The sequence below is a fragment of the Spea bombifrons genome, chromosome 1 (assembly GCF_027358695.1).
Source record: "Spea bombifrons isolate aSpeBom1 chromosome 1, aSpeBom1.2.pri, whole genome shotgun sequence".
In the NCBI taxonomy this organism is placed as follows: Eukaryota; Metazoa; Chordata; class Amphibia; order Anura; family Pelobatidae; genus Spea; species Spea bombifrons.
In genome coordinates, this window is record NC_071087.1 from 94,058,353 (window position 1) to 94,083,646 (window position 25,294).

Genomic DNA, 25,294 nt, shown 5'->3' on the forward strand with positions numbered 1-25,294 from the left:
GCCAATTTTGCCCACTCTTTTTAGAAGAAACTTGCTATTTTCCACCACCTTGTTCCCTTGTCAGTCCAGCATGATGAACCCCCTCCCGTGAAAGATCTTGAGTTTAGACTCCACAGACATTGAAGGGTAACTGGAAGCTCTGTCTCCCCACTCATATGCGTTTTTACAAGATGAAGAAGTTTAGCTGTTAACCGATGCTCTGTTAAGACCATGCTAAAAAGTATACATTTCTCACAATCATACAGATTGTATACATCCTTTCTGACATGCAAGGCAAACTGTTGCTAGGGTAACTTGGGTAATTTTAACATGCTTGTATAGACATAATAGCTAATTCAGTAAATGTTTCAAATCCTCTGATTTACGTCCGGCTGTTCTTCGGATCATTAGAAATGCCTGGCATTGAATCTAATTTGACTAGCTTAAACAGACTGTGCTGTTTATTACAATATTGACAGGAGCCAGTCTGTCAGAATTCAATACATCTGCTAGTTGGCTATATTACAATTGTTTTTTTTCCCCCTTTTTTTTCCCACCTTTATCTTCCTGTAAATCAGAGCAAGAGATTTTTGTTCCCTTAGCGATAGTAGTTGACAGACATACTATTGAAGTAAATGTGCATTTCCCCCTGCAATCTCTTAATGGCTGTAACAAAATCAATTAAGAGGTTATTGGCTTTAGAGTCCAAATAAGATTGCATTTAACCAAGTCCTTAGATAATTATGAGGAGCTTGCCAGATTGGGATGAATGATTTACATTAATTTTAAAGTACCAAAGAATACAATCTAAACTTTTTACTTAAAATCCCCATATGGGAGCATTTTCTTAATTTTCAACTGATTTTAAACACGTTACTCTGGCTAGTTACCCTCATGATTTTTTTTAATGGGTAAATCGGGGTGATATTTCCTTGAAATACAGGAGAGTTCTACCTTTTGCCATTTGTCTGTGGGAGAGAAGTGATGACTATTAGACAACGGTTACTTTACCGGTCATATTTGCATGTGAATTTCAGTATATCACTATAAATCTGATTCCTATAAACTGACAAGTTTTGCAGGCTAATAAAAGGCAGCATAATGCTTGTATCTCGGGGTCAACAAATGTTTTCTTTCTAGCGCACTGTATACATACATACTGATATAAAAGTATACTCAGACTATACGATACATATACACTGACTTTGACACTACAGTATATCTATAAACGCTACATGACTATACATATACACACAAACACACTGACTCTAAAACTACAGCAGGGTTGAATCCAGGAGCCAGCTAAAAAGTTAGGAGCCAAGGGAATCCCCCCCCTCCTTAAATATAGGCCCACTTTCCTCAAAACCTTTATTTATGTTTTTTAAGTACTTTCGCTTTTTTTTTTCCCCGATCCTCTCCCCGTCACGAGGAACTCTTCTGTGAGCCCACCCCCTTGAGCGTCATGTCTTGAAAGGGGTGGGACGAAGAGTCTCAAGGAGGCACTGCCACTGAGCCACACGGTGTGTGCAAGCCGGCTGTCTAACTCCTTAAAATAAATAAATAACAATTAAGGCGGCCTTACCACCTCACGGCCAGCTTGCACACACTGTGCTGCACAGCAAGGTCTCGCACGGGTTGCACATTGAAGTTTGGCCCACGGGCCACACGTTGGACGCACCTGGCCTATTCTCAGTCACCTTGCGCCTGGGATTGGTCGAGCCCTGCGCTACAGTATACATTAATTGAATAGCGCTATACATATACACACCGACTCTGACGTTACAGTATACATAGACTACTCCCCTTCTCCCTCCTGCCGCGTGAAGACCAACAATGCGGCTGCATATCTTAAGCTATGGTGAATCCGGCACCCAATGCTTTCCTGTGGGAGTGCGGTTAGGGGAGTGCGTAGGCTGTAGGACAGAGCTATTGTCATTATAGGTCTACAACATCTAGTCTGAAGGCAACTATACTATACTTTTACTATCTACATTTTTATTAAAAAACCACGCTGAGGTGCACTCCATTCTAGACTGTGCTCCTTTTTAGGGATTTGGATACTGGAAAAAGCAAGTGCTATATATGTCCCTAAAGACACCCATAAGCACTTACAATCACAGCACAAAAAAAACTGCTGCGTGATCTACAGCTTGTTTCTAATTTCGTAAGACTGCTACGTCCCAGTAAAGGATCTTTATTGTACTAGGTATTAAAATTCAATACATCTTCAAAGGCACATTACGTAAAACTTTCATTACGCTGGCAGTATACTTCCTTGAATAGTAGTAAACACCAGGGGTGGGTTAAACATTGACAGATACTCGGAGGGCTTGACCATGGACTCATTGCTAGCCTTTTCTGTGACTCAAATTATAAATCTCATGGGCTGTCAGGAATGTTTCTGTATTGGTGTAATAAAGCAACAGCGTAAGTGATATTGTGAAGCAGTTGTATGTGGAGGTAAGTACCGTATTTGCTCGATTATAAGACGACCCCCCAAAATCTGAATATTCATGAAAAAAAGCCTGAATATAAGACGACCCTATAGGAAAAAGTTTTACCAGTAAATGTTAATTCATGTAAACTGTGAACAATTGTTTGTTAATAATGAGAAAAATTTTGTTTTTATTTCCTTTTATTTTTTCAGCCTGCCCCCCCCCAGTTATGCACATCTGCCCCCAGGCTTGCCACTCTGCCCCAGAAATGCCTTATACCCCATATATGCCACTGTGCCCCATGATATGACTTTTAACCCTCTAAATGCCACTGTGCTCCATGATACGCCTTTTAACCCTCTATATGCCACTGTGCCCCATGATATGCCTTTTGACCCCCTATGTGCCACTCTGCCTCCAGAAATGCCTTATGTCCCTCATTTAACACTCCCTCCCCCTCCCTCCTCCAAACTTACTGGTGCTTCTGAGTCCCCCGGTGCTTAGTCCGGGCTGCATGTAGAGCTCTACACGATTTGCATAGACAACTTCCGCTCTACACAAATCTCGTAGAGCTCTACACGCTGCCTGGACTAAGCACCGGGGACTCAGAAGCACCGGTAAGTTGGGGGGGGGGCATAACACAGGAGGATCCAGGTCCCCTGCATCATTGCAGGGGATCTGGATCTTAGTCTCATAGTCAGACCTATTTGAGGTCTGATTATAAGACGACCCCGATTATACGACGAGGGGTATTTTTCAGAGCATTTGCTCTGCAAAAAACCTCGTCTTATAATCGAGCAAATACGGTATATCGCGAGCAGGTAGAGCTCCTGCATGGAAAATGGCTAAATGGTGGGGGAAGGCAGCAAATGCATATTGTGGGGGAGTGGTTGCAAAATACCCCAATGCTTTTGCAAGGGGGGCACCAAAAAACTCTACATTAAAGTGCATGTAATGACTGGAGTGTCCCTTTAACCTAAACAAAACCACAAAATGCCCTTTATTTGTATGTACTATTTGAAAGCCCAGTGTTTGTATTTCCTTATAAAGTGGAATTTGGCACTGCATCTCTGCTTGAATTTGTGCATAGCATCCCTCCACGGTAAAAGTGATGCTCTGGAAAACTGAACACTTCCGAGTGTTTTTGTTTGTGTGTTTAACTTTATTATCCACCCCTGCTGATTCACTTGCATTTTCTTTTCTGCCACGCTTTGCGGATTTACAAACTCTGGCAATGGCTTAAATAGAAGGTATGTGGACATCAAATTATACAAATTACTTTTTCTCCAATAACCCCCATTTTCATTCTTTACAATTATCCCTGTGCACCTGTGTTTTTTATCTTACTAAGCAAAACCTTGTTTGTATATCCCAATGGACTTCACTCCATTCTCTTTATTGCTTCAGTAATTTGTTTTCTTTAGCTCTTTTCCAGGCTTCTTGTACTTGTTTGCGTCTGAAACGCTACAGTTGTGTGCGCATTCAGCTTGTTAATATGTAGACGCGTGTGTGTATAGGCACTAAGGCATGGCACTTCTGATGGCATATAAGGACTCTCCAGCCCAGCTGCTGTGCTCTTTCCTGCTGTAAAGACTTGCTTTAATCGATCTAGTAAAGATACTAGTCTACTTAATATATCATATAATATATATATATAATATGTAACTTTAACAGAGAAGGGAGTCGGTATGACCCTTAGTGGCCTGCACCCACCTACAATGTCCTATTTGTGATTCTGTTAATAGGCTGCATCATACCTGCTGCAATATCTCGACATATAGTTGCTAGGAATTATTTGATTTTACAAATCACTGGCTTGTACAATTAAATTAGATTTTTTTCTTAAACATGTTTTTAGTGTAATAAATGCATTGATTAGTATGTTTAACAGCTGCCCACCACTGACATGTTAAAATCTATTGAGAAAATACCAGGTCAGAATGCAGTGAAACTTATTTCCTTTTCCTAACCTTAAAAGAAAATACCCATTTCCCACCCACCCGTTTTTACCGGGAGAATGGAAACGTTTGTGCGCGCTCTAGCAAGGCTGGAATCGTACGCTGATTCTGTCACCTCCCTTTGGTTTAAATAGGCTTTCCTTTTAAGCCAAATACCTAAAGAAAAGTACACTAATTCCGGCAAAAGCTCTGTATGTAATGTGAACTTCTTACAACTGGTCATCTGCTCTCCATTCTTTCATAACTTCATGCTTATAGCCTGATTGCTGTGGATTGTGTAGTTCTAGCATTTAAATTTTATACTAAAATGATGGGCAGAGGTATTTTAACAGAGATAAGCTTGTTCCTAGCTCTTATATTGAAATATATATGAAATAAATAAATAAATAAATATATATATATATATATATATATATATATATATATATATATATATATATATTATTGTAAAACTGATCGAGTGGAAATGGTACAAGTGAACAGCAAAGAATACAAGAAAGCTTCTGCACACGGGAACTCCTCTGCCATTGCTGTGTATCTATGATCACATTATTCACTGTTTTACAGATAAGAAGTTTTACAAAGTTGTGTGCAGGGTATGATGCTGTGTGGAGTAGGAAGCCTGGGTTTATATACTTTATATATTTAGCTTTATATACTGCTTGTAGTTGCATTCAGCGGGCCCCATATAGCAAGTGCTAAGTAAAAACACTTTCTGTGATGCAGTAGGGCTGCCCATCGACTCTCTCCGCTTTCTCTTACCTCCCTCAGCAGATGTCCTATGCATTTAAACGCCGAGGCTCTCTCAGGGGAGACTGCTGCTGATTGCTCTGAAAATCATAGCTCCTCCAAGTAAGAAAATAATGAAAACAAGTAATCTGCACCTTGTTACCTTTTTATATTCTGTAGTAGTTGGTAGTGTGTAACATACAACAATTTGGGCTTCCAGAGATGACTATGACATGCTTACAATTTAGCGGCATGCAGGGTCCTGTGGCTGTGCCGTCACAGGCGCAATCCACCTGTAAAATCCTCAACTAGAATAAGGGAAGTAGTTGTACTGCCTGTCTCTATTGTTTCTATAGCATGGTTATAACCCTTTGTGTTCCTGCCCTTTGATATATCATGTACGGTCATCTGCATGGGCTTCATGTGTAGTATACATATATAAAATATGAATTAGTAAGGTGGGTTTAATGTGTGGATGTAAATAAAAAGCTTAACCTCTGGCTCAACAAAATGCAGGCGCTAGATTGCCTTGATCTAGAAAGGTTTCCTGATGCTTAGGGTTTCACGCAGTCCTTACGGTAGCGCAGCAGCTCCTGTGTGGGCAGCCCTGGCTAAACATGGCAACGTAGAAACGGTTTATAAGTTTGTTACCTAAATATAACTAAAGCAAAGCTACAAAACTGGCCACCCCCCATGGGAGAAAAAGTATCATGACCTTGGCATGCCAAAGGTTAATGATGCAGTCTTTGTATTAAAATTATTGGCTCTGTATAAAACCTTTACAGAAACCATCTAAAATTAGTTGCAGTGGAAATGTCTTTAGATAATACATAATTTGGGGATAGGTTTGACCAAGCTGATTTATTTTTAGAACTAATAGGGCAGTCTCGCACGGTATTGGAAAGTCATCTAGTACACATCCTTATAGGCTTCCGGCGAATGTTGGTGGTGTTATAGTGTGGTTCTATAAGCGTCTCTAAACGGAACCATCTTGTGAATAGTGTGTGGTACTGAGACCTTCCTTGTCTTCACACTATAATTGCCCATGCCCAATGTTCCAGAAGGGTTAGTGTTATGAAGATAAATAATCCACACGGTTTCCACTTTTTTTTTTTTGCCACACTAAGTGGTGTTCCCATCTTTAGCTAAGACAGATTCATTTAAGCATCTGTCTCTGTATCAAACAGCAAGAAATTGTTGTAGTGTTAAGCCTGTCACAGAATGACACAGAGGTGGATATGATACAATAGGTATAATCATCTTGGCTGGATTATGTCCTCTCAGCCATGCTATTTTTATCAGCCTATTCTTTTCCTTCCTCAACACAATTCTTCCCAATACCACATCTTAACAATAGAGCCATAGGAGAGAGTGGTTATCTGTACATCTGGTTATTTCTGCTTCAGGCTGTGAATGTCCTCGAAGTGCTTGCAGAGGTATATTTCTATTAAAAAAAAAAAAAAAAAAAACTCTCAATCTCCCTGTACAAGATGGATATTTGCAATAGGAATGTTGACGGCAAAAGAAGAGAAGACCCTAGACTTCTAGATGCAATCAGTACAGCATAATTTTCTCTTTGGCACATGATCTCAAAAACAAAACTGCAATGTGTTAACTACACATTGTCTAACGGTTCAAATACGCAATATATCATTTAAAAAAAGGGAATTGGTGTTATCAACAGCAATCACAGGAATGGTCCAATCACAAATGCATTCAGTTGGTTGCCAAGAAGATTTATGGACACTCGTTTCAAACTTTGCATCACAATAACCCACGTTGTTAACGTTTAGTACTCTGCTAGGGCTGCAACTAACTATTATGTTCATAATCGATTAGTTGGCTGATTATTTTTAGCGATTAATCGGATAAAAAAAAAATGTAAATCCCCCCAGGATTTAGATTCCCCTTTAGCTTGCCCCCCCTTACCTCTAACTGCACCTTAAGTTAACCTTATTAAATTAGCCCTAAACATCCCACCTCCCCTAACTTTCAGCAGGCCAAGTATTAATTTTAGACTTGCTGTTAGATGACTTGCTGAGCAGCGTGGATGCTATAAGGAAAGGGGTGGGGCCAATAGTCTGTGACCGCAGGACAGGGAAGCAGAAAGGGGCGGGGACAACAGGGAGGGACTGCAGGGAGGGACTTAAGTAGTAACTGCTGTAAATGACAGGGCGGATGATAAAACGAGGGGTATATTTCAGAGCGTTTGCTTTGAAAAACCATCTTATAATAAAATAGATTCCTACTCTGCTTGTATAAGGTCTTATTTTGTCCAATACTATTTTGAGAATAATGTAGGAAAAACCTAAAACAAGAACATGCTTGACCCTAGAATGATGGCATTCATAATGTGTCTGCAGCGCTGGATTTATTCATATCCCATTTTCATCTAATGTAAATGTGCAACCTGAAAGAGAATGCTAAATATTGTATGATTTAAACCTGATCCCATTGTATAACACTGTTTAGTTGATTAAAGCAAGGAAAAATGAAATTTAATCTTCTTTACCCATTGCCCACAAAAACGCCCAGATTTGTTTAATGCGCTAGAGTTCTTGTAGAATTGACTCCAATGTACATTTTAGGGTTAAGTATTCCTTTAAAATAAAAGTACAATTTTGGGGACCAGATGTATTTTAAATACATGTTAGTCCATTTTGCATGGGCTCCAATGCATTTTTGCTGCATGTGAAATTGAAGCTATTTGCATGTAGAACGAACATGCTTAGTTTTCATGTTACTGGGAGCTGGTATTGCCATTGATTTCAGAGGGGTTTTTCAGAGAATGTGCAACAGCATATTATTTTGCTGCCTACTTTCAGAGGAGTGACATAAAAGAACCCTTATAGCAAAATATCTACACCTGTTTGTATATTTGAGTCAATTTGCACAAACCTCCGTGCACTTTACTGCGTGCCATTAAAGGAGCAGACATTTTAGTTGATTTCTTCAGTCTTTTTCCCAAGATGCTGCTTTTGAAACAGTGCACACAATATATCATTTTGAAAACCAGGTTTATTCTCATCTGGGCAGCTGCAGTGTTTTGAACATTTGTATGTGTTGCAAAAATCTCTTGCCCAATTGACATTTTAACCAAAGTTTGAAGTTTACTTATCTTACATTTTCTTTTATTTCAGGACAAAGCTTGGGTTATGGTTTCGTCAACTACATTGACCCCAAGGATGCGGAAAAGGCCATAAATACCCTAAATGGATTGAGACTTCAGACCAAAACAATTAAAGTAGGTCTTTAGCTTGCTTACAAAACCACTATGTATGTGTTGCGTTTTTTCCAATATAAAATGTTTTATAGCAACAAATGAAGGAAAACATTCTTTCAAACCGCTTCTAGATGTATTATCCAACCTTTATGTATGAATAATAAAAGAAAGTCATACAAATAGTCCGGCACTAAAGTAGTTGGATTGAATCCTGTATTTAAGTGTCTTGAGTTTGAAACTACCTTATGTAACTTTATTGCAAATATTAGCAGGTATAAGTTGCTTTTCAAAATATTGCTTAATTTCTGGTTGCTAACGGTAAAATTGTGTTTATGTGCATCTCTATATTATGGAAATACCCCACATGTATTGCTTTGTTGGCAGGACTATACACGGCTTATAGCAGGCTATGCACCATGAAAATATTTAAATGCCATGATATAGTAAAATACAATTAAGGCTAAAAAGAAATTGGGCTGATGGTGATGGGAGTTGCCCCCCAATATCTGCCAGTAGTCACCATAGGCTGCCTGCCCCATGCAATAAACTCTTTTTGGCAGCTATCAGATTTATTATTCCTGTCTAAGGCTGCTGCTGACCAGCGTTCACTCTGTTATTGGATCTTGCCGTTTTTAGTGAAAATGTGAAGTATAGGAAGTCTTTTGTGTGTAGCTGAGTCAATGGTGGTTCCCATGGATTGCCTCTGGTCCGAACTGGATCACCTGGTTAACCAGTCAGGCAGTACTCTGCGCCACGAACGATTGAGTGGCATTGTGCGCAGCTACCATACAAACATAGGTTTTTAGGCACAACTTTTATGATAGGATGGCATGCCTTGAAGCTTTCACTATCTTCGCGTAGATCATTTACATGTCTCCTGAATTATGGACCAGGTAGGATTAAAAAGAACAACTAATCAAGATAAGTTGAGTGTCAGCGTGGTTATTTGTTATGGCACCCAGTATGTTTGGGGCAGTTTGGCAGGGTAGTGTCTGACCTGCTTACCTGTGGTGATCCACTTGGGCTCCCCAGTTACCTGAAAGAGCCCATGTAGTGAAGCTTCACCAAGGAGAGGACAAGGTAGATTTAATCATGCCTCCCAGTTGTACCAATTACAAGGAAGTCCTATATAACATACCAGAGTGCTGCTAACCAGTTCCTAACTCTGTCAGTGCTACTTGGTGGCCCTGTCTCCTGATACCACACGTTTCTTGATTCTTAATCCATTAACTTCAATACTTGTTACTGACACTCGGCATTCTTCCTCAACCTCTGGACTGTCTTACCTTTGCCTCTATTTGCTCCCTCTTTATAATTTGTTTTGTAACATTCCTGTGGCTCTCGACCTTTCTTTGAGACTTGATTACGACTTTGGCATTGCAACTGTGTATGTCAACACTTTCCAAGTGGTCGGCATGAGTTTACTTAATTGGGACTGAGAGTCATGTCAGTCTGTTTGTATACCCTTGGGGGGGCTTCCCTTTAACCCCTTCAACCCCTTCGTGACAAAGGCTGATTTTACTTTTTGTACCCTTCGTGACAATGGCCATTTTTAACGTTTCTGCGCTGCTCGTGTTTAGCTGTAAATTTCTTCTTTCCCATGTACTGAACCCACACAAGTTAGATATTGTTTTTTTCAGGACAACAAGGGCTTTCTTTAGAGGACATTGTTTTGATTGTATCATATTTACTATTAAAAAAAAGTATAAAATATGGTGAAAAAACTTCTAACTTTTAGTTGAAAAATCTTTTACTCATCTATAAAAGGTAATTAAAAAACCTGCTAAATAGATTCTTCTATTTGTCCTGAGTTTAGAAATACCCAGTGTTTTTATGTTTGTTTTGCTTTTTTCTACACGTTATGGGGCAATAAGTACAGGTAGCGTTTTGCTATTTCAAAGCCATTTTTTCCAAATCTGGTAATTCTTCCCCCCGTGTGCCATTTCGGGTATCTTTGAAGCCGGCCAATGCAATTTACCCCATCAAATCATATATTTTTGAAAATCAAACACCTCAGGGTATTTCAGATGCTAGTATTTTAACTCTTTCCATGCACCATATCTACCGCCAGTCTTTGTCAAACTTTGTGGTAGTCATTTTTTTTGCATTTGTTGTGTCACACACATTTTTACTTCAGGTATGAATTAAAAGGTTCTGGTATGTCACTATCCTAAAACACTCCAATATGTGTTCAGCAACATCTCCTGAGCACAGCGATACCTCACATGAATGATTTTGCCTGGCTGTTCGGTGGCAAAAGGGCCACACTTGGGGCATGCGCATTTTTCAATGTTGGTCGTTGATCGCCTCCTAAACGCTTTTAAAACGGGCGTCTGCCGCCATACAGTGTAAGGAGGATGTTGATGCCCCGGGGAGGGGCCAGACATGGCCCCTAGTGCCGATTGTGGTGTTGCTGAATGCCTCGAGGTCAAGGCATTACAGCAACACAGTTTGGGTGCAGAAAGCGATCTACATGGCGGTCCTGGCACGTCAATTGTCACTAACCTGATGTTAGTGTATGACGTGCTAGAACCGGCAGTTGTCATTAAGGGGTTAAAGAATAGCAAATTTTTGGCCCTCCTATGATTGACTTCTCTTACAAGGTATCATTGATTTGTTTGAGATCTATACCTTTGCATATGTCAACACCTATTGACTTTACTTTGCAATTTAAAATGTTTGTATGTTTCATGAGTAGGCTGTATGTAAACAGATCATTAACGAAAATGTCTTTGAAAGTAGATATCGGCCACTTGCTATTCTAGCTGGATTATTTCTTACACGCTCTGTAGGAATTCCTCACACCTGAAGGTGAATGTTCACCCAATTAACTCATGTGGAAGACCTGAGCATTTCGTGCACAGATATACAACAATACAACATCACTTAAACCTGATTGATCCCAAGTCAAACATGCGACAGGAATACTGTCAGACTCCTCTCTCTGGATTAATCAAATACCTCAAGTTCAAGGATACTTTATTATTAATGCTTTTATCATTTGGTCAGGGAGGCAGTTCTTATCACATCCGTTATTGGCACCAAAAGTAGTAGTGGTACCACACACTCAAGAAATAAAAGTAAAATATTTGTGTATGAAACTCTTTAATAGTCACTTGATGGAGCTTAATCCAACTGAGGGTTACATCACTTCTGGAGAGGGAGCAGGGAGAGAAGGAAACCCCAGCAAAAAGTGGTAAAACAGCCAAAACATTCAGCGACATACGTACCAGGCATGTGTTTTGGGGTTGCGATGTTGTGTGGGTATAACTGATTGGAAGTAACTTCAGAAAGTGTGCTGCCAGACGTGCTGAACACCTGTGTGGTTGCGGTTGCTACATTTGATTTATCACCAGTAGTAGGACGCAGGTCTTTGATACCAAAGAGCGGTAAGAGGCCTAAAATAAATAAGTGGGTTATTAACAGTGTGCCAGGCAATAAAACAATCTAGAGACAAGTTAAACAGTGAGTAGGATTTTAGGGCAAACAGAGGGGACTAAATTGAACACGAATGCCAGAAAGGCCTTGAAGCATATACCTGTTTTGGAAGTGGATATTCCCAGGGAGTGGCAAAGGGCTGCATGCACATAGTAGCACACTGATGGGATGGAGTGGCTTGGAAATTAGCAAAATGTAAAGTCCTAGTAATTGTTTTGAATATCTTGCTACCCCTTTTCCAAAATGCGATGGCGGTGACTGTTGACCCCTCTAAAAGGAGTGTCTCTGCCATAGGTCATACTCAGAGAAAGCTTTCCAGTTTATATTAAGATTTTTCTTGAGTGTGGAGAAGTTTGAAATGAAAAAGCTATTTTCTATTTTCGAAGTGTTTAATATTTTTGTGGTAGGCACAGTGTGAATATAAAGATTAATCTCTGGAAGCATGTATATTTTCTATCTATACCAGCATGAGTTTAACGATCAGAAGCATGTCGGATCTCTGCAGAATACATCTTTTTATTTAATTATACCCCCCATGGCTTCTTTCTGTGACTCAATTCAATGTTAACTTGTCCATCCTCTCTTGCTTTATATTGCATTGTGCGTGTATTCGTAAGCTATTTTTTCCCCCCTCAAATCCCTGTAAAGGATCTACTATTCACAATGATGTGATATATTTCTCACCAGAGAACAAAGAAAATGTAGGATGAGGGAATCTCTCGCAGAGCTTCTTTGTGAATGTATTCTACTGTATACTAATATGTTCAGTATGGAATTTAATAGGAATATGTGCAAAACATTACAACACATGTCCAATGCATTAGTAAGTGTTAAACAGAATGGCTACATGCTAACCTCTTGATCAATAGATTGGTCTTGCTAACTCCTAACACAGGTTTTGAGAATAGAGATAACTGATCCACTTAGTTGAACGCTTTGTATGTGAAAACATGTAGTAGTTTAATCATATTTTGCTATCCAAAAAAGAGCAGGAATAGATAAGATGCTTCAGCCATCGTGTGGACACTGATACACATGTGGCATAAATAAGTTTGTGCAAGTCTATGAATAACAGGGTGTGTAGCAAAGGGAATGTAATAGAAGCATAATTATATGCGGTGATCCTTTCTAATCACATGTCTTCCTGTGTAGGAGAGGTTATAACCTTTTGATGCAAAATTGCAAATGTGTTTTGCCATATCTTGCAAAATAAAACTTACCTGTGTGCAAGACTACATACATAGAATATCAATCTCATAGAGCACTAGCATGAAAACTCCTGTAAATTAGAATAATTTTGCGTTATGAAGTTGTTTAAAGCGGTTTGACTGTTTATACACATGTGTGATATATATTGCTGCCCACACAACTGCCGCTCACAGGATATTTTTCTCTTTTTTGGACCATTATCTGTAAACCCTAGAGATGGTTGTTCGTGAAAATCCCAGTAGGTCTGCAGTAGGCAACCATGCCACATTCAAAGTCACTTAAATCCCCTTTCTTCCCCGTTCTGATGCTCGGTTTGGACTTCAGCAAGTTGTCTTGACTGTCTATAGTGTGCATTAGTGTGTGTTGGAGCCCTGCGCGGGACTACTTTTTTAATCCCGCTCCCGCGGTTTTTAATCCCGCTCCCGCAATGTGGGTGTTCCGCTCCCGCCACTTTTGTGGCCAATCCCGCCCGCTCCCGCCACATTTGTGGTCATTCATGCCCGCCTCCTTACCTGATTTCCCGCGCGGCTGCCCTCGAGTTGTTCCCTCACGGAGTCTCTTCTCTTGCTCCGCCCAGGAAGTGATGTCACATCACGTGACTCCGTTTTGTTCCTGGGCGGAGCAAACTAGGAGACACTGCAAGGGAGCAGCAAGAAGGCAGCCTTGCGGGACTGCGTGGGATTACCGGGACCCGCAGGTACAGTGCTTGACCGCCCGCAGGCCCCAGCAAGACCGCCCGCAAGTTTTTTCCCGCGGGACCCGCCTCCCAGTGCAGTCCTCTAGTGTGTGTTACACCACAGCTTGACAAACCCCAGAAGCCGAATCGCCATGGCAACTAGAAACCACTTCCTGCCGCCAAGGGTTTTGTAGGACAAGGGGGTAAAAACTTCCTATGGGCTATCTGTTAATCTATGCTTCCCTGCCAGGGTACAGTGTACTGCGTGAATACATGTGATCCCAGTGGGCATCTCATGGCCCCTGCAGGAAAAGCGTAGGGCTTCTTTGGAGACCAGCCACACCAGCCGGGGGGGGGGGCAGGTGTGTGTGTGTGCATTTACTATAGTGTTGGGTGTGTGTGTATGTATAGTGTTGCAGTCTGTGTATGCTCTATTGTTGCATCTCGATTGTAAGCTAGTTTGAGCAGGGCCCTCCGCACCTGTTGTCTCTAAGTCAAATTATGTTACATACTAATGTCCTGTGCACCCATTGTACAGTGGTACAGAATTTGACGGCGCTATATAAAACGATGATAATTCAGTGCATATGTATAGCGTATAGCATCTGTAGGTCTACTGTATTGTAGTGTCAGCTTCAGTGTTTGTATGTTTGCATAGTATTAGTGTATTTTTATATATGTATAGTGTTTGCCAGTGTGTTTGTTACAGTATGGCATTAGCATGTGTATCATATTAGCGTATGGTGTTGGCATGTGTGTACTAGACATGTGCAAACGGGCCAAAAACAATTCGGACAACATCTCCGGTTTGTTTTCGGGCAACGTTTTTGTTCCCTGCTCATTTAGTTTGGCCGAAAATTCAGGGGCATTTCGTTGCCCAGTGCCCACATTCACACTCTCTCAATACTTCACTCATTGTCGTTCACTCTGTCGCGCTCTCTAACTCTTGTACTTGGTGGTGCTTTTTGTATTAAATTGTAGACTTTAAATAAATGCCTGATATTGTCCTTAAATTAACTGAATATTTTTTGCTATAAGCCATCGGTACTATTTTATGCATTTCTTAGTTACTGAAATAAGCTCACTGTCTAAACTTTTTTTTTTTTTTTTTTTTTTTTTTTTTAAAGTGTTACAGTTGCTTTCTCTGGCTATAAATGCACAACTTAAACCGTTTTTCTTTTACAGGTATCCTATGCTCGTCCAAGCTCAGCTTCCATTAGGGATGCAAATTTATATGTTTCAGGACTTCCAAAAACAATGACCCAGAAGGAGCTGGAACAGTTATTCTCCCAGTATGGGAGAATTATTACGTCGCGTATCCTTGTTGACCAAGTTACAGGTAAGTTTATTTGATTTTATATAATGTGTCGAGTATATGTATAGTGTGTGTGTATACATACTCTGTAAGCTGCCTAGTTGTGAAATATTCAAATACCGCAATCTTGCCTCTAGAACATATCAAAGGTGGTGATATGTGGGCCAGAAAATGCAATTTTCTGCTGGAATTGTTCATAAATATGCATGCACGAAAATAGATTGTTGAATGTAGTGAGCCAGCCTGAGTCATTTCCACCCTAAAGGTGCAGGTTTGAAAGCTGTTTCATGGCTTGTAATAAATTTACAGCTGCTATAATCTTCATTTCCAAGCTGTTGCGTGAAAATAGTCCCTTTGCTCCTTCTAAAATGCTAATAAACAATCGTATTTTTTTTAGAAAGTGAAATTTATTGCAGAAATGCACAGCTGGCTTTTCGAGGCAAAGATTAGACACCAATCCTATGTTTGTAATTGGTAGTAAGGCAAATATCCAGGTTGCATTATTGAACGTTGGCTTGTAGAAGCAGTATGATTTGACAGACCTGTCAAAATCTCAAGTCGTTCACAAAACTTACAGGTGAATTGATTAACTCGTACACCGTTCTATGCGAATGTGTTGAGCGTGTTTTTTTTTTCCTGTTTTCTTGTAAATACTGCATACATTCTAAAAATTTATATAGTTTGTGTGCTTTCACTTTGCTTACGATTTATGGATATATGCAGCTTGCAAGTCAATGACAATATGAAACGTAGAACATGGGAATTTAATGTTACCTAGAGAAAAGGGTTAAACCTCTGCTTTATTATGCTTTATAATTAGATCCACAGCAGTTAATTCTGAAATCTTCTGCAAATCATTTTGCTGTATTCCCATAGGGTGTCTTGTGTTTGCCAGATATACTTAAAACAGTATTTAACCCCTTCGTGACAATGGCCGTTTTAACATTTCTTCGGTACTCGTGTTTAGCTGTAATTTTCTTCTTTCTGAGTTTAGTAGTAACCAATGTTTGGGGTTTTTTTGCTTTTTTTTTTTTTCCCCAGTTACAGGGCAAAAATTTTAAGTTGCTATTTCAAAACCATATTTTCACCATATCTGATAATTCTGCCCCCATGTGCTATTTGGGACATGTTTGAGCCGTCAATGCAATTTACCCCATGAAACCATATATTTTTGAAAACTAGACACCTCAAGGTATTTCAAGTACTAGTACTTTTAATTATTTCCATACCACCAGTCTTTGTCAAACTTTGTGGTAGTAATTTATTTTAGTTCTCCCCCCTACACACATTTTGCTTCAGGTGGGAATTTACAGCTCCTGGTATGTCACTGTCACAAAGCATCATCTCCTGTGCTCATGCCTGGTTTTGTACATCTTTGAGCCTGTCCAATTGAATGTGCTCAATAAAACAATATTTTTAAAGACTGGAAACCCCAGGGTATTTCAAATGCTGGTATATTAGTTCTTTCCATGTGCACATTTTACCATCAGCCTTCATCAACATTTGCAGATTCTATTTCCACACACGCATTCTACTTGAGGTATAGATGTACAGCTCCTGGTATATGTCACTGTCAAACAACCTAATCTGTTCAGCAGCATCTCCTGAGTACAGTGATAACCCACATGCAAGGGTATGTCGGGTTGTTTGGGAGCTAAAATGCCACATTTGGGATGTGTGCATTTTTCAAATTGTAAATTTGACATTTGGTCATCCTTCCCAGTGTGTTAATTAGGACATTGTTGAACGCGGCCAATTTACCCCATCAAATCATACATTTTTTTTTATAAGTAGATACCTCATGGACGTTTAACATGCCAGTATTTTAACTTTTCATGTGAGAAAGGTTTGAAGATATAGCACTTATTTAAGTACGTACTTTTTTATTTTTATTTTATATAAACTGGAAGGTTAAATTCACTAGAAAGCTGGGCTCCATTGGCTTGCATGCAGTACCTATATTCAACGTGCAAGGGGTGCCAGAGTTCTTAGGAGGTTCAGGAGAGACCCTCTTGGAAACGCAAAAAAAATGTAAAGGACGCTGCCATCTTGCCAGTGACAAAATCTCTCGCAGTGGCGGTTGTGACCGTTCTCCAGTGTGTCCTCCGGTGGGTTTTTGGGGTTGCTGAATGCCTTTTTCCTCTACACCATTGAAGCTCTTCTAAAATGGGCGTCCGCCGCCAAACAATGTATGACGGATGTTGACGCCCCGGGGAGGGGCCCAGATATGGCCCTGATGCCGATCTTGGTGGTGCTGATTCCCTCGAGGCATTACAGCAACACCGTTTGGGTGAAGAAAGCAACCGCTACACCAGTTTAAAGTCATGACGTGCCAGGCACATCAATTGTCTAACTGTTTTTGTGTGACGTGTCTGGACTGTCAATTGTCGTCAAAGGGTTAAGTCTTCACTGCCATTGTTTTGTTCTGTGAACTATTTTATAGGAGTCTAAAAGTTTTGACGAAAGATACTGGCTCCAGCAGTGACTTTGCTTGCAAGCAACTCCCCGTTTTGAAAATATCATGTTTCAGTTTTAAAAGTGTAAAACTGCTAAGGAAACATTGTGTGAATAATTTTAGTTTACCTGCCACTTTTAATTATTTTTATATATATAGGTGTATCGAGAGGAGTTGGCTTCATTCGTTTTGACAAAAGGATTGAGGCAGAGGAAGCAATCAAAGGCCTCAATGGGCAAAAGCCTCCAGGAGCAACAGAGCCCATCACTGTTAAGTTTGCAAACAACCCAAGCCAAAAAGTGAATCACACCATTCTTTCCCAGTTATACCAGTCCCCAAACAGGAGATACCCTGGACCACTTGCTCAGCAGGCTCAACGTTTTAGGTTGGTATTAAAAAAAAAAAATATATATATATATAATATATAAAAAAAACAAAAACTGGTGCTTCAGCATGAAGCATGTCTACTCCAGCGTAGTTTGTTTTGCCTTGGGTTTTGTGGATAAAATATTTTGCGCCTAATTTAGTCGTGTATTGGATATTTTAAACTGTCCCAAATGGCTCTGGCCTTGTTTCTACATTGAGAAAGCGTGTCAACCTCGCCTTCCCCAAACCTGTATTGCCTGTTAGAGCTTTTATGTTCGTTGCAGGTTGAAAGGCTGAAGATTCGTTTTCTTGTCTTCTGTTTTGTAACATGAAACCTCTTGTCTGAGTTATTGACATTTTGCTTATCAATCTGTAAAATACTGTTAGATTTGGGCTGATACTTAATTTGTAGTATTACCATAGTGTTGATGCTAAAAAAAATTTCAATGGAGACTGGTTTCGCTAGCAGAGGAGTTAACTGAACGGATCTTCCTGCAGTAATACACTGGACTCTGCAAAATGGACTACGATATGTGCTTTCCACAGGGCTGGAGTGATATATTGAGCGTTATGTCTTGATAGATGCATCCATAATTTTCAGATATAAATGTTAAGTTTTTCCCCACTCATGGATCAGTGGGCAATGTAATATAGTGCAATTTATTCTGTGCCACTTCAGTGTATCAGATGGAGAGGGACCACATTTTATGCAAATTTGTTGGAATTACTGTGGGCTTTTCATGACACAGACAATAGTTGTAATGAAAAGGCAGTGTCTTTCCAGAAAGATCTTCTAAGCTTGTTTGTGCCAGCTGTATCAAAACATCATATATTTCTGCTGCTGGAGGAAATATAACTAACTTGAGTGAACAATGCAATAGGGCTGAAACTATTTTCATAATCGATTAGTTGGCCAATTTTTTTTTTCGTTTAAAATAATTTAATGAACAGGATGTTAAAAACAAACAGCAGAATAAAAAAACTTTGAGAAAAATGCATTTTTGTTCCCCAACCTGCCCCCCCATTAGGCACATTTGAGCCCAGGCTTGCCACAATGCATTATACCCCCCAGATATGCCACTCTGCCATCCCCAGATATGCCTTGCATTCCCCTGATATGCCTTATACCCCCTGAGATGTCACTGCCCCCCCCCAGCATTTGCTCAAAAAACACTCATCTTATATTCGATAAAGTCTATTCAACTAATTGTTGATAAAATGATTCATTATCGATTTTATCTATTGGTTGTTGCAGCCTTACAATGCAATCATAAATGATGATCCTACCGCTTGATATATTTTTCAGCGGTGTTATGTAAGTTAAATGCAGAGAAGATGTTTTAGTGGTGAGGATTGCACCAGAGGTAGACTTTCCTAAAGAGACTTGAACATGTTTCCCTGATGCATCTGATCTTCTAGCCACTGTTTGTCTATTTCCTGGTCGGCCCAGGTACACTCGGGCAATGTAAGAACACAGGCAAACCTTTTAGCTGGCTATGTGAAGAATAATGGATTGGAAAAGACAGATATCTCTTACTACATCTTGTAACTTCATTTTTCAGTCTAAAAAATAAACCCACCCCATATTGTAAGTATTAATGAATATCTGCTGTCCATTTAACGGTCTATATTCCACATTGGGAAGATAAGCGAAAAACAGTAGTATGCGTGTAATAAGCAGTTATGGGTTTCAGTGACCTCTCAGTGCAGTTGCATTGGGATGTAGCACTGCTATTAACTCAAATTGTATTATGAAGCACATTTTCAGTAACAGAGTTCTCAAAATGTCATGTAGAGGTGCGTCACAAAGCAGTATTTAAAGGCACTGTAGTTAATGTGACACATTGACAATTACGAGATGCAGGAGAGGGTATATATTATAAGGTGTAGATTTGTAGCACTGTAAAATCTAAGGTGCTGTTCCACCTACTCTGCTCAATTTAATGAAACTAAATGTATTAAACACAATTCATTATGCTGCCCATACCCTTCCATAACAGAGCTTGATTATTTCTTGAACAATGTCTTCCAGTAACACTTGTGACAGAAGTAGATAATGATAGGTTGTTGCCATATAAACTGAAAGGGCTGCAGCTTTGCTTACTATTCTAGCGCCTAAACTAGGCAGTGGGCAGAATGCGTAAGGAAACGGCTGATTTTAGCACAGCTTTTTGGGGCAGCTGACCCTGATCATTGGCCCCTGTTTTCAGATTACATCTGGTTGACTTTGTACACAGAATAGATGCATGTTTGGTATCTATTTTTTCAGGTTTGATATCTGCAAAGGTGTTGAGCTGTGAACAAGTAGTTTCCATTGTTCATATGCATACTTTTCATTTAAAAAGCATTTTGTTTAAGGCCTGGTTTCGTGTATCCAGTTTTTCTGGGCCTACGCATGGTTGAAAAAAGGTCCGGGGTAAGGTTCCAAACTGAAATCCTAAATCTAGTTTGTGCTGTTTTTTTAGAATTTTGTTCTGTGTTAATGATGCAATGTAGGGTGCAGTCACAGCCCCCCCAACAATAAACACAGCAGTGTCTGCTGTTTCAAGACCCTCTGCTCGATGTGTGCGCAGCATCTCATCACCTGCTTCAGTCAGCAGGATTTGGGACTTGGCCACGTCGGAAAGCTAGAGCTACACCCACCAAATGTGTAACATAGCTTCTTTTGCATTTATTTTCCGTTCTTAAATACATGGATGACATGGTATCATAAGAATACAGCCCAAATATTAAAATATGCAGTGTCTACAGTTTTGTAATTTTAATGACATCATCATATACCTTGGTTTGCCCATTAACGTGTTGACAGCAGGACAGTTTACAACAGTGCTGCTGGCAAGAGCCCTAAGCTTGTCAGTATATTGTTCAGCACCCTGGTCTATTTGTTTTTATATAGAGCCTTCAAATTCCGTAGTGTTGTACAATTTATATATAATATATATATTAGTGCCTGTCAAACCAGTTTCCTACAAATATTAAAATGTAAAGACGCAATGTTAAAGCCAGCTCCCAAAGCAATAAGTTAACAATAGCATACAAACAGTATAAATAATAATAATAAAAAAAGCATGTATGAAAGCATCAAAAATAAAAACAAAGCAATCACTTACCGAGCAGAGAGAAGTGCATATACTGAAACAAGAACAAAAAAAAACTGAAATGTTTTGGTTCTCTGTAGTTATACTATTTTTGTTTGTATGCATTTCCACAAATGTTACCTTGGATATATTTTCTTTAGGGCTTGCACCTCTTTGAAATTTGTACATTCTCATCAATGCCTTTACTCTGCTCAAATTTGTATCATTTAGCATTTTTGGGTGAATGCAATGCAGCAGTTTTATTTGGCTTTGAAAAAGTTCTCAGTCTCTTTTACCAATTTCCGCTAATGTGTTTACTGCTTAGTTTTGATAAACCCTGGTTTATATTATGGCACAACACCAGAGCACTGGATAGGTTCAGGCACTTAAACTCTTTCACGAATCCATGCGTTTGCATTGTGCTTGGCTTTTTCTTCTGAAGTTGATGCATTTAGTTCTTTGGCTTGGTTGTCTTGGCATTATTCACATTGCAGTTTCAGAGAGTTTTCGTACATGTTTCTTACATTGTGTTTGTGTCCCTGCTTTTTACATATGGATCGATGGTTTATTTGGAACCCCTACACTATATTCGGTTGCCCATGAATATCACGGGTTATCAAACTGCAATAAAAGCTCTTGCTCCTTTGGAAAGGGGCAAAGTTTTCTGAGGCTGAACAATCTGCTAAATGTGTTTTGCAGGTTGGACAATCTGCTCAATATGGCTTATGGAGGAATAAAGAGGTAAAACCACAATAGATTTTCGCCTCCCTTCTCCAATTTATTTTCCCCCCTCAAATTTTTTTGTGGTCAAGTCGTCACACTGGATATTTCAGTTGGAAAATGTATCTTGTCTGCATGCTACGCTTGCTTGTTTGTGTGCATGTCTTTCCGCGTCGATATATATTGTGAAAGTATCCTTTAGGTAATACGGGTGGCCTATTCCAACATCTTGGACTAAGAGCCGCTTGGTGGGATACCTGAATTTATTAATTTATCATTATGCTGCAATAGTTTGTATTATATAATTATGTAAATAAATGTAAAATGTCTCAAAAATATTCTGTAGTATGGAAACAGAATGTGTTCTCTGAGAGCATAATTTAAAATGCCTGGTGTTTTGTTATTATAAGGTATGTGCTTTTTGTCAAGGACGATTTATAAATACAAACATTAAGTGGTATTTCTTACGGGGTGATAGTACTGCAGTGTCTATGCATGATCAGTGTACAGTGTTTTTTTTTCTGTCTCGTATTATGTTTTTGCCCAAACAGTGCTTTTTCCTTGTATATTCCATCATGTCCTTGCATAGATATCTAATACTAGAGCGATTTTGTCGTATTGTCCTGAGACCTTTTATTTCGAAGAGTACACCAGAATGCCATCCTGCAATTTTTCATGTGATTTGTGCCCTTCCCACTAACACTGGTTTTGTTTCATATTTTTTTTTTGTAGTAGATTCTCTCCTATGACTATTGACGGCATGACGAGTTTGGCTGGGATTAACTTCCCTGGGCATGCAGGCACGGGATGGTGCATATTTGTTTACAACCTAGCGCCCGACGCAGATGAGAGCATCCTGTGGCAGATGTTTGGTCCGTTTGGAGCTGTCACCAACGTGAAGGTCATCCGTGACTTCAACACCAACAAGTGCAAAGGATTCGGCTTTGTGACTATGACAAACTACGATGAGGCTGCAATGGCTATCGCCAGCCTCAACGGGTATCGCTTGGGGGACCGGGTTTTGCAGGTGTCTTTCAAAACGAGCAAAACGCACAAAGCTTAAAGTAACACTCATTCCCAGTAACACACACAAGCGGCAAAGGCAAGTTGAGAAACTTTATATCTTGGGAACTGTCTTTTGTCCGTTTTGAAGTGAAGTGTGTGTTAGGGTGAGGTAATAGGTAAAGTAACAAAATGGTTTGGCATCCTTAGAACAAGTGACGTTTTGTTGTTGCTGGTCTGAATTTCTTATTTTATGTTTGCGTATGGACTCTAGGCAACAGGTTTGTTACCTGTCTCAATGCATTGTAATGCCTTCTATTAAAGAGTGGTACCTTTTTAAATTTTATTTCAGTGATGGGGATATACTTAATTTTGTTTTTACATATTTGCCTTCAGACCTGCAAGTTAAAGGCTTTTTTTTTCTTTTTTTTGTTTCAAATTTTTTTTCTGGAATAATGCATTCCATGGTGATATACTGCTGTTTTGATCTACCAAAAGTGTTATTTATTTGGGAGTTAATGTATCTTGTTCGTTATTTATGAAGTGCGGAACCATATTTATTTTGTAACTATTGTTTGGGTTAAAAGTCGGGGTGGGGCTCAGTTATAAAAGCCTATTGTAAGAATACTGGAAACTTTTCATAAAGCAGTACCTTGCCAAAGAGATAAGAACCTCTTTGATGTGGGTTTCAAATGAGAAAAAAAGCATCTATTTTTATAAAAAATAAAAATAAAAAAATTTGGAGAAACTTTTTACTGGTCCTGGAACAAAATATTTTGACTTGAATACTTTGCAAAATCTACTTCATATGACAACCTTGTGAGCTTTTAAAACTTACCAGGATATTTGTGCGTGATCAGTATTTTTGCGGGTTGGGACAATGGTTTAGCTATGAAGAGAGATTTCAGATAAAAGGAATGAGTTTTATTTTCAGTTTTATGTTCAATTTTAATTTTTGTTTTTCTTGGTCTTTATATTAAGATTCAGAATTAACGGGACCATTTTGGTTCTAGTGTATAAAGGATTATGGATAAACTAGTCATCCTGGTTATTATGTGATAAAGTAGCTCACATAAACTTGTGATTTTGGAACAAATGGCATGGGGGGGAGAGAAAACGGTGTAAATGTATGAGCTGGCAAGAGATTGAAATTGCCAAAAGGTTTTGGGGGAAAAGAAAATCTGTTCTTCCTAAAGCATTCCCTTCAGAAGGCGCTCATGGTGTTTAGTGATGTACTTGCAGTATTGTTTGAAAATTTAATTTTGTTGACCCCTTTTTTTTTTCTTTTTTTTTTTTTTATATTTGCAATAATATTTGCCAAAAAAGGAGCTGCAAAGTTGGAAAAATTTGTCTATAAATGAAGGAATATTGATGGTTTTGTTAAGGCTAGCACCTGAGCTTTTTGGTTTTGTAAATAAGACACTGGGAGAATTTGAAAATGGCCAAGCTAAGTGTCTTCAGCTTTGGACTAACTAGGTTGCTATTAAAAGTCTCTTAGCTTTGTCATTTGAAAGGCCTCATTTGTATACATTTCCAGATTATTATTATTTTTACTTACACTAAGTGATGTTAACTTTGAGAGTTTTTGTATTGGTTATTTTTCTTTTTTTTTTTTTCCTCTGTGTAATTACTTTGTCACTGGTATGTATTTTTTTTTGTTTTTGTTTTGGTCCTGAGGACTTGAATTAAAATGCATCGGATTTTGTCAGTTCTTGATTTTGCTTTGAGTATGTAGATAAATTTCGCTTCAAAAGCTTTGTGATGTTACATTTGTTTTCGGTATGTTTGTGGTATAAACTGAGTATGTGTACAATTTTGTTGTCCATTTTATTTATTTTATTGAAAGTAAAAAACAAAAAAAACATAACCTGTATGCTACAAAATTCAACTTTTGTATGATGCATAAATCACTGTTGGGGAAAATTAAAAGGTTGAAATGAAAGACTCCACATAGTCTGGATTAGCATCCGACTCACAAACTGAGGGCCTTGTGCCTTCCTCAGGATGCATTGAGAACTGTAATTACATCCTGTGCTTTTGGAACACATTAAGATGCTTCCCCTTAGAATAAGCAAAGTGCTATGCATTACACATCTGTAAATTACCTTTGCAAATGCTATTTACTTTGTTTTGTTTACTTTCTAAACTGTAGTTAATCTAATATATACCTTTTTTTATGGTAGTCCAGTACATATCCTGTGAAAGTGCGTGTCAAAGTGTATTGGCAAATTTTCATGCTCAGTTTCCAATGCTAGTATATAAACTTGAAGTTTTCCTCTGCTACTACCTTACGAGCCTGTTAAAAGTAACCGTCATATTGATAGCTTCCAGGCTGATATCGGACAAGTGTTTATCCAAAGACATATATAGGTATATGTATACATTGATTTTTAGCAGTTTTGAAAGTTGTCCTTACCGACAACAATCCTACTAAGCAAGCATGGCCAAGAGCATGAAAATTGGGCCTCACTTTGCAGTGTTTTCTAAGAGCACTTAATAAAATGTGAGGCTGGTATTTATTTGAAGTTGTACTGTATGACTTGATTAAACACATCTGTTGACCTAGAATATATATTCTGTTGAGTATTTAACAGATTGTACATGTTTTATTTTGTGTTTGGATCCTTTGTACTTTTCCATGTTCGGTACATCAATAAACAAAGTTGAAGGGAATGAGTGGTTTGACTTTTTATTGCTTATCTATTTCCTTTT

The 25,294-nt window shown here is 39.0% G+C and overlaps 1 protein-coding gene across 2 annotated transcripts in view; it reads left to right on the forward strand.

Annotated features, from left to right (window-relative positions):
* ELAVL2 (ELAV like RNA binding protein 2) overlaps positions 1-22,894 on the forward strand; it is a 49,865-nt gene extending 26,971 nt beyond the window's left edge. Inside the window, exons 4-8 of one of the 2 annotated variants that reach the window (XM_053465915.1) lie at positions 8,242-8,345; positions 14,833-14,986; positions 17,577-17,802; positions 21,560-21,601; positions 22,313-22,894. In XM_053465915.1, the coding sequence (XP_053321890.1) occupies positions 8,242-8,345; positions 14,833-14,986; positions 17,577-17,802; positions 21,560-21,601; positions 22,313-22,643 (857 nt within the window). In that variant the 3' untranslated portion in view covers positions 22,644-22,894. The remainder of the gene's footprint in view (positions 1-8,241; positions 8,346-14,832; positions 14,987-17,576; positions 17,803-21,559; positions 21,602-22,312) is intronic. The other variant, XM_053465916.1, reaches the window with a different exon arrangement.
* Positions 22,895-25,294: the final 2,400 nt, after the last annotated feature.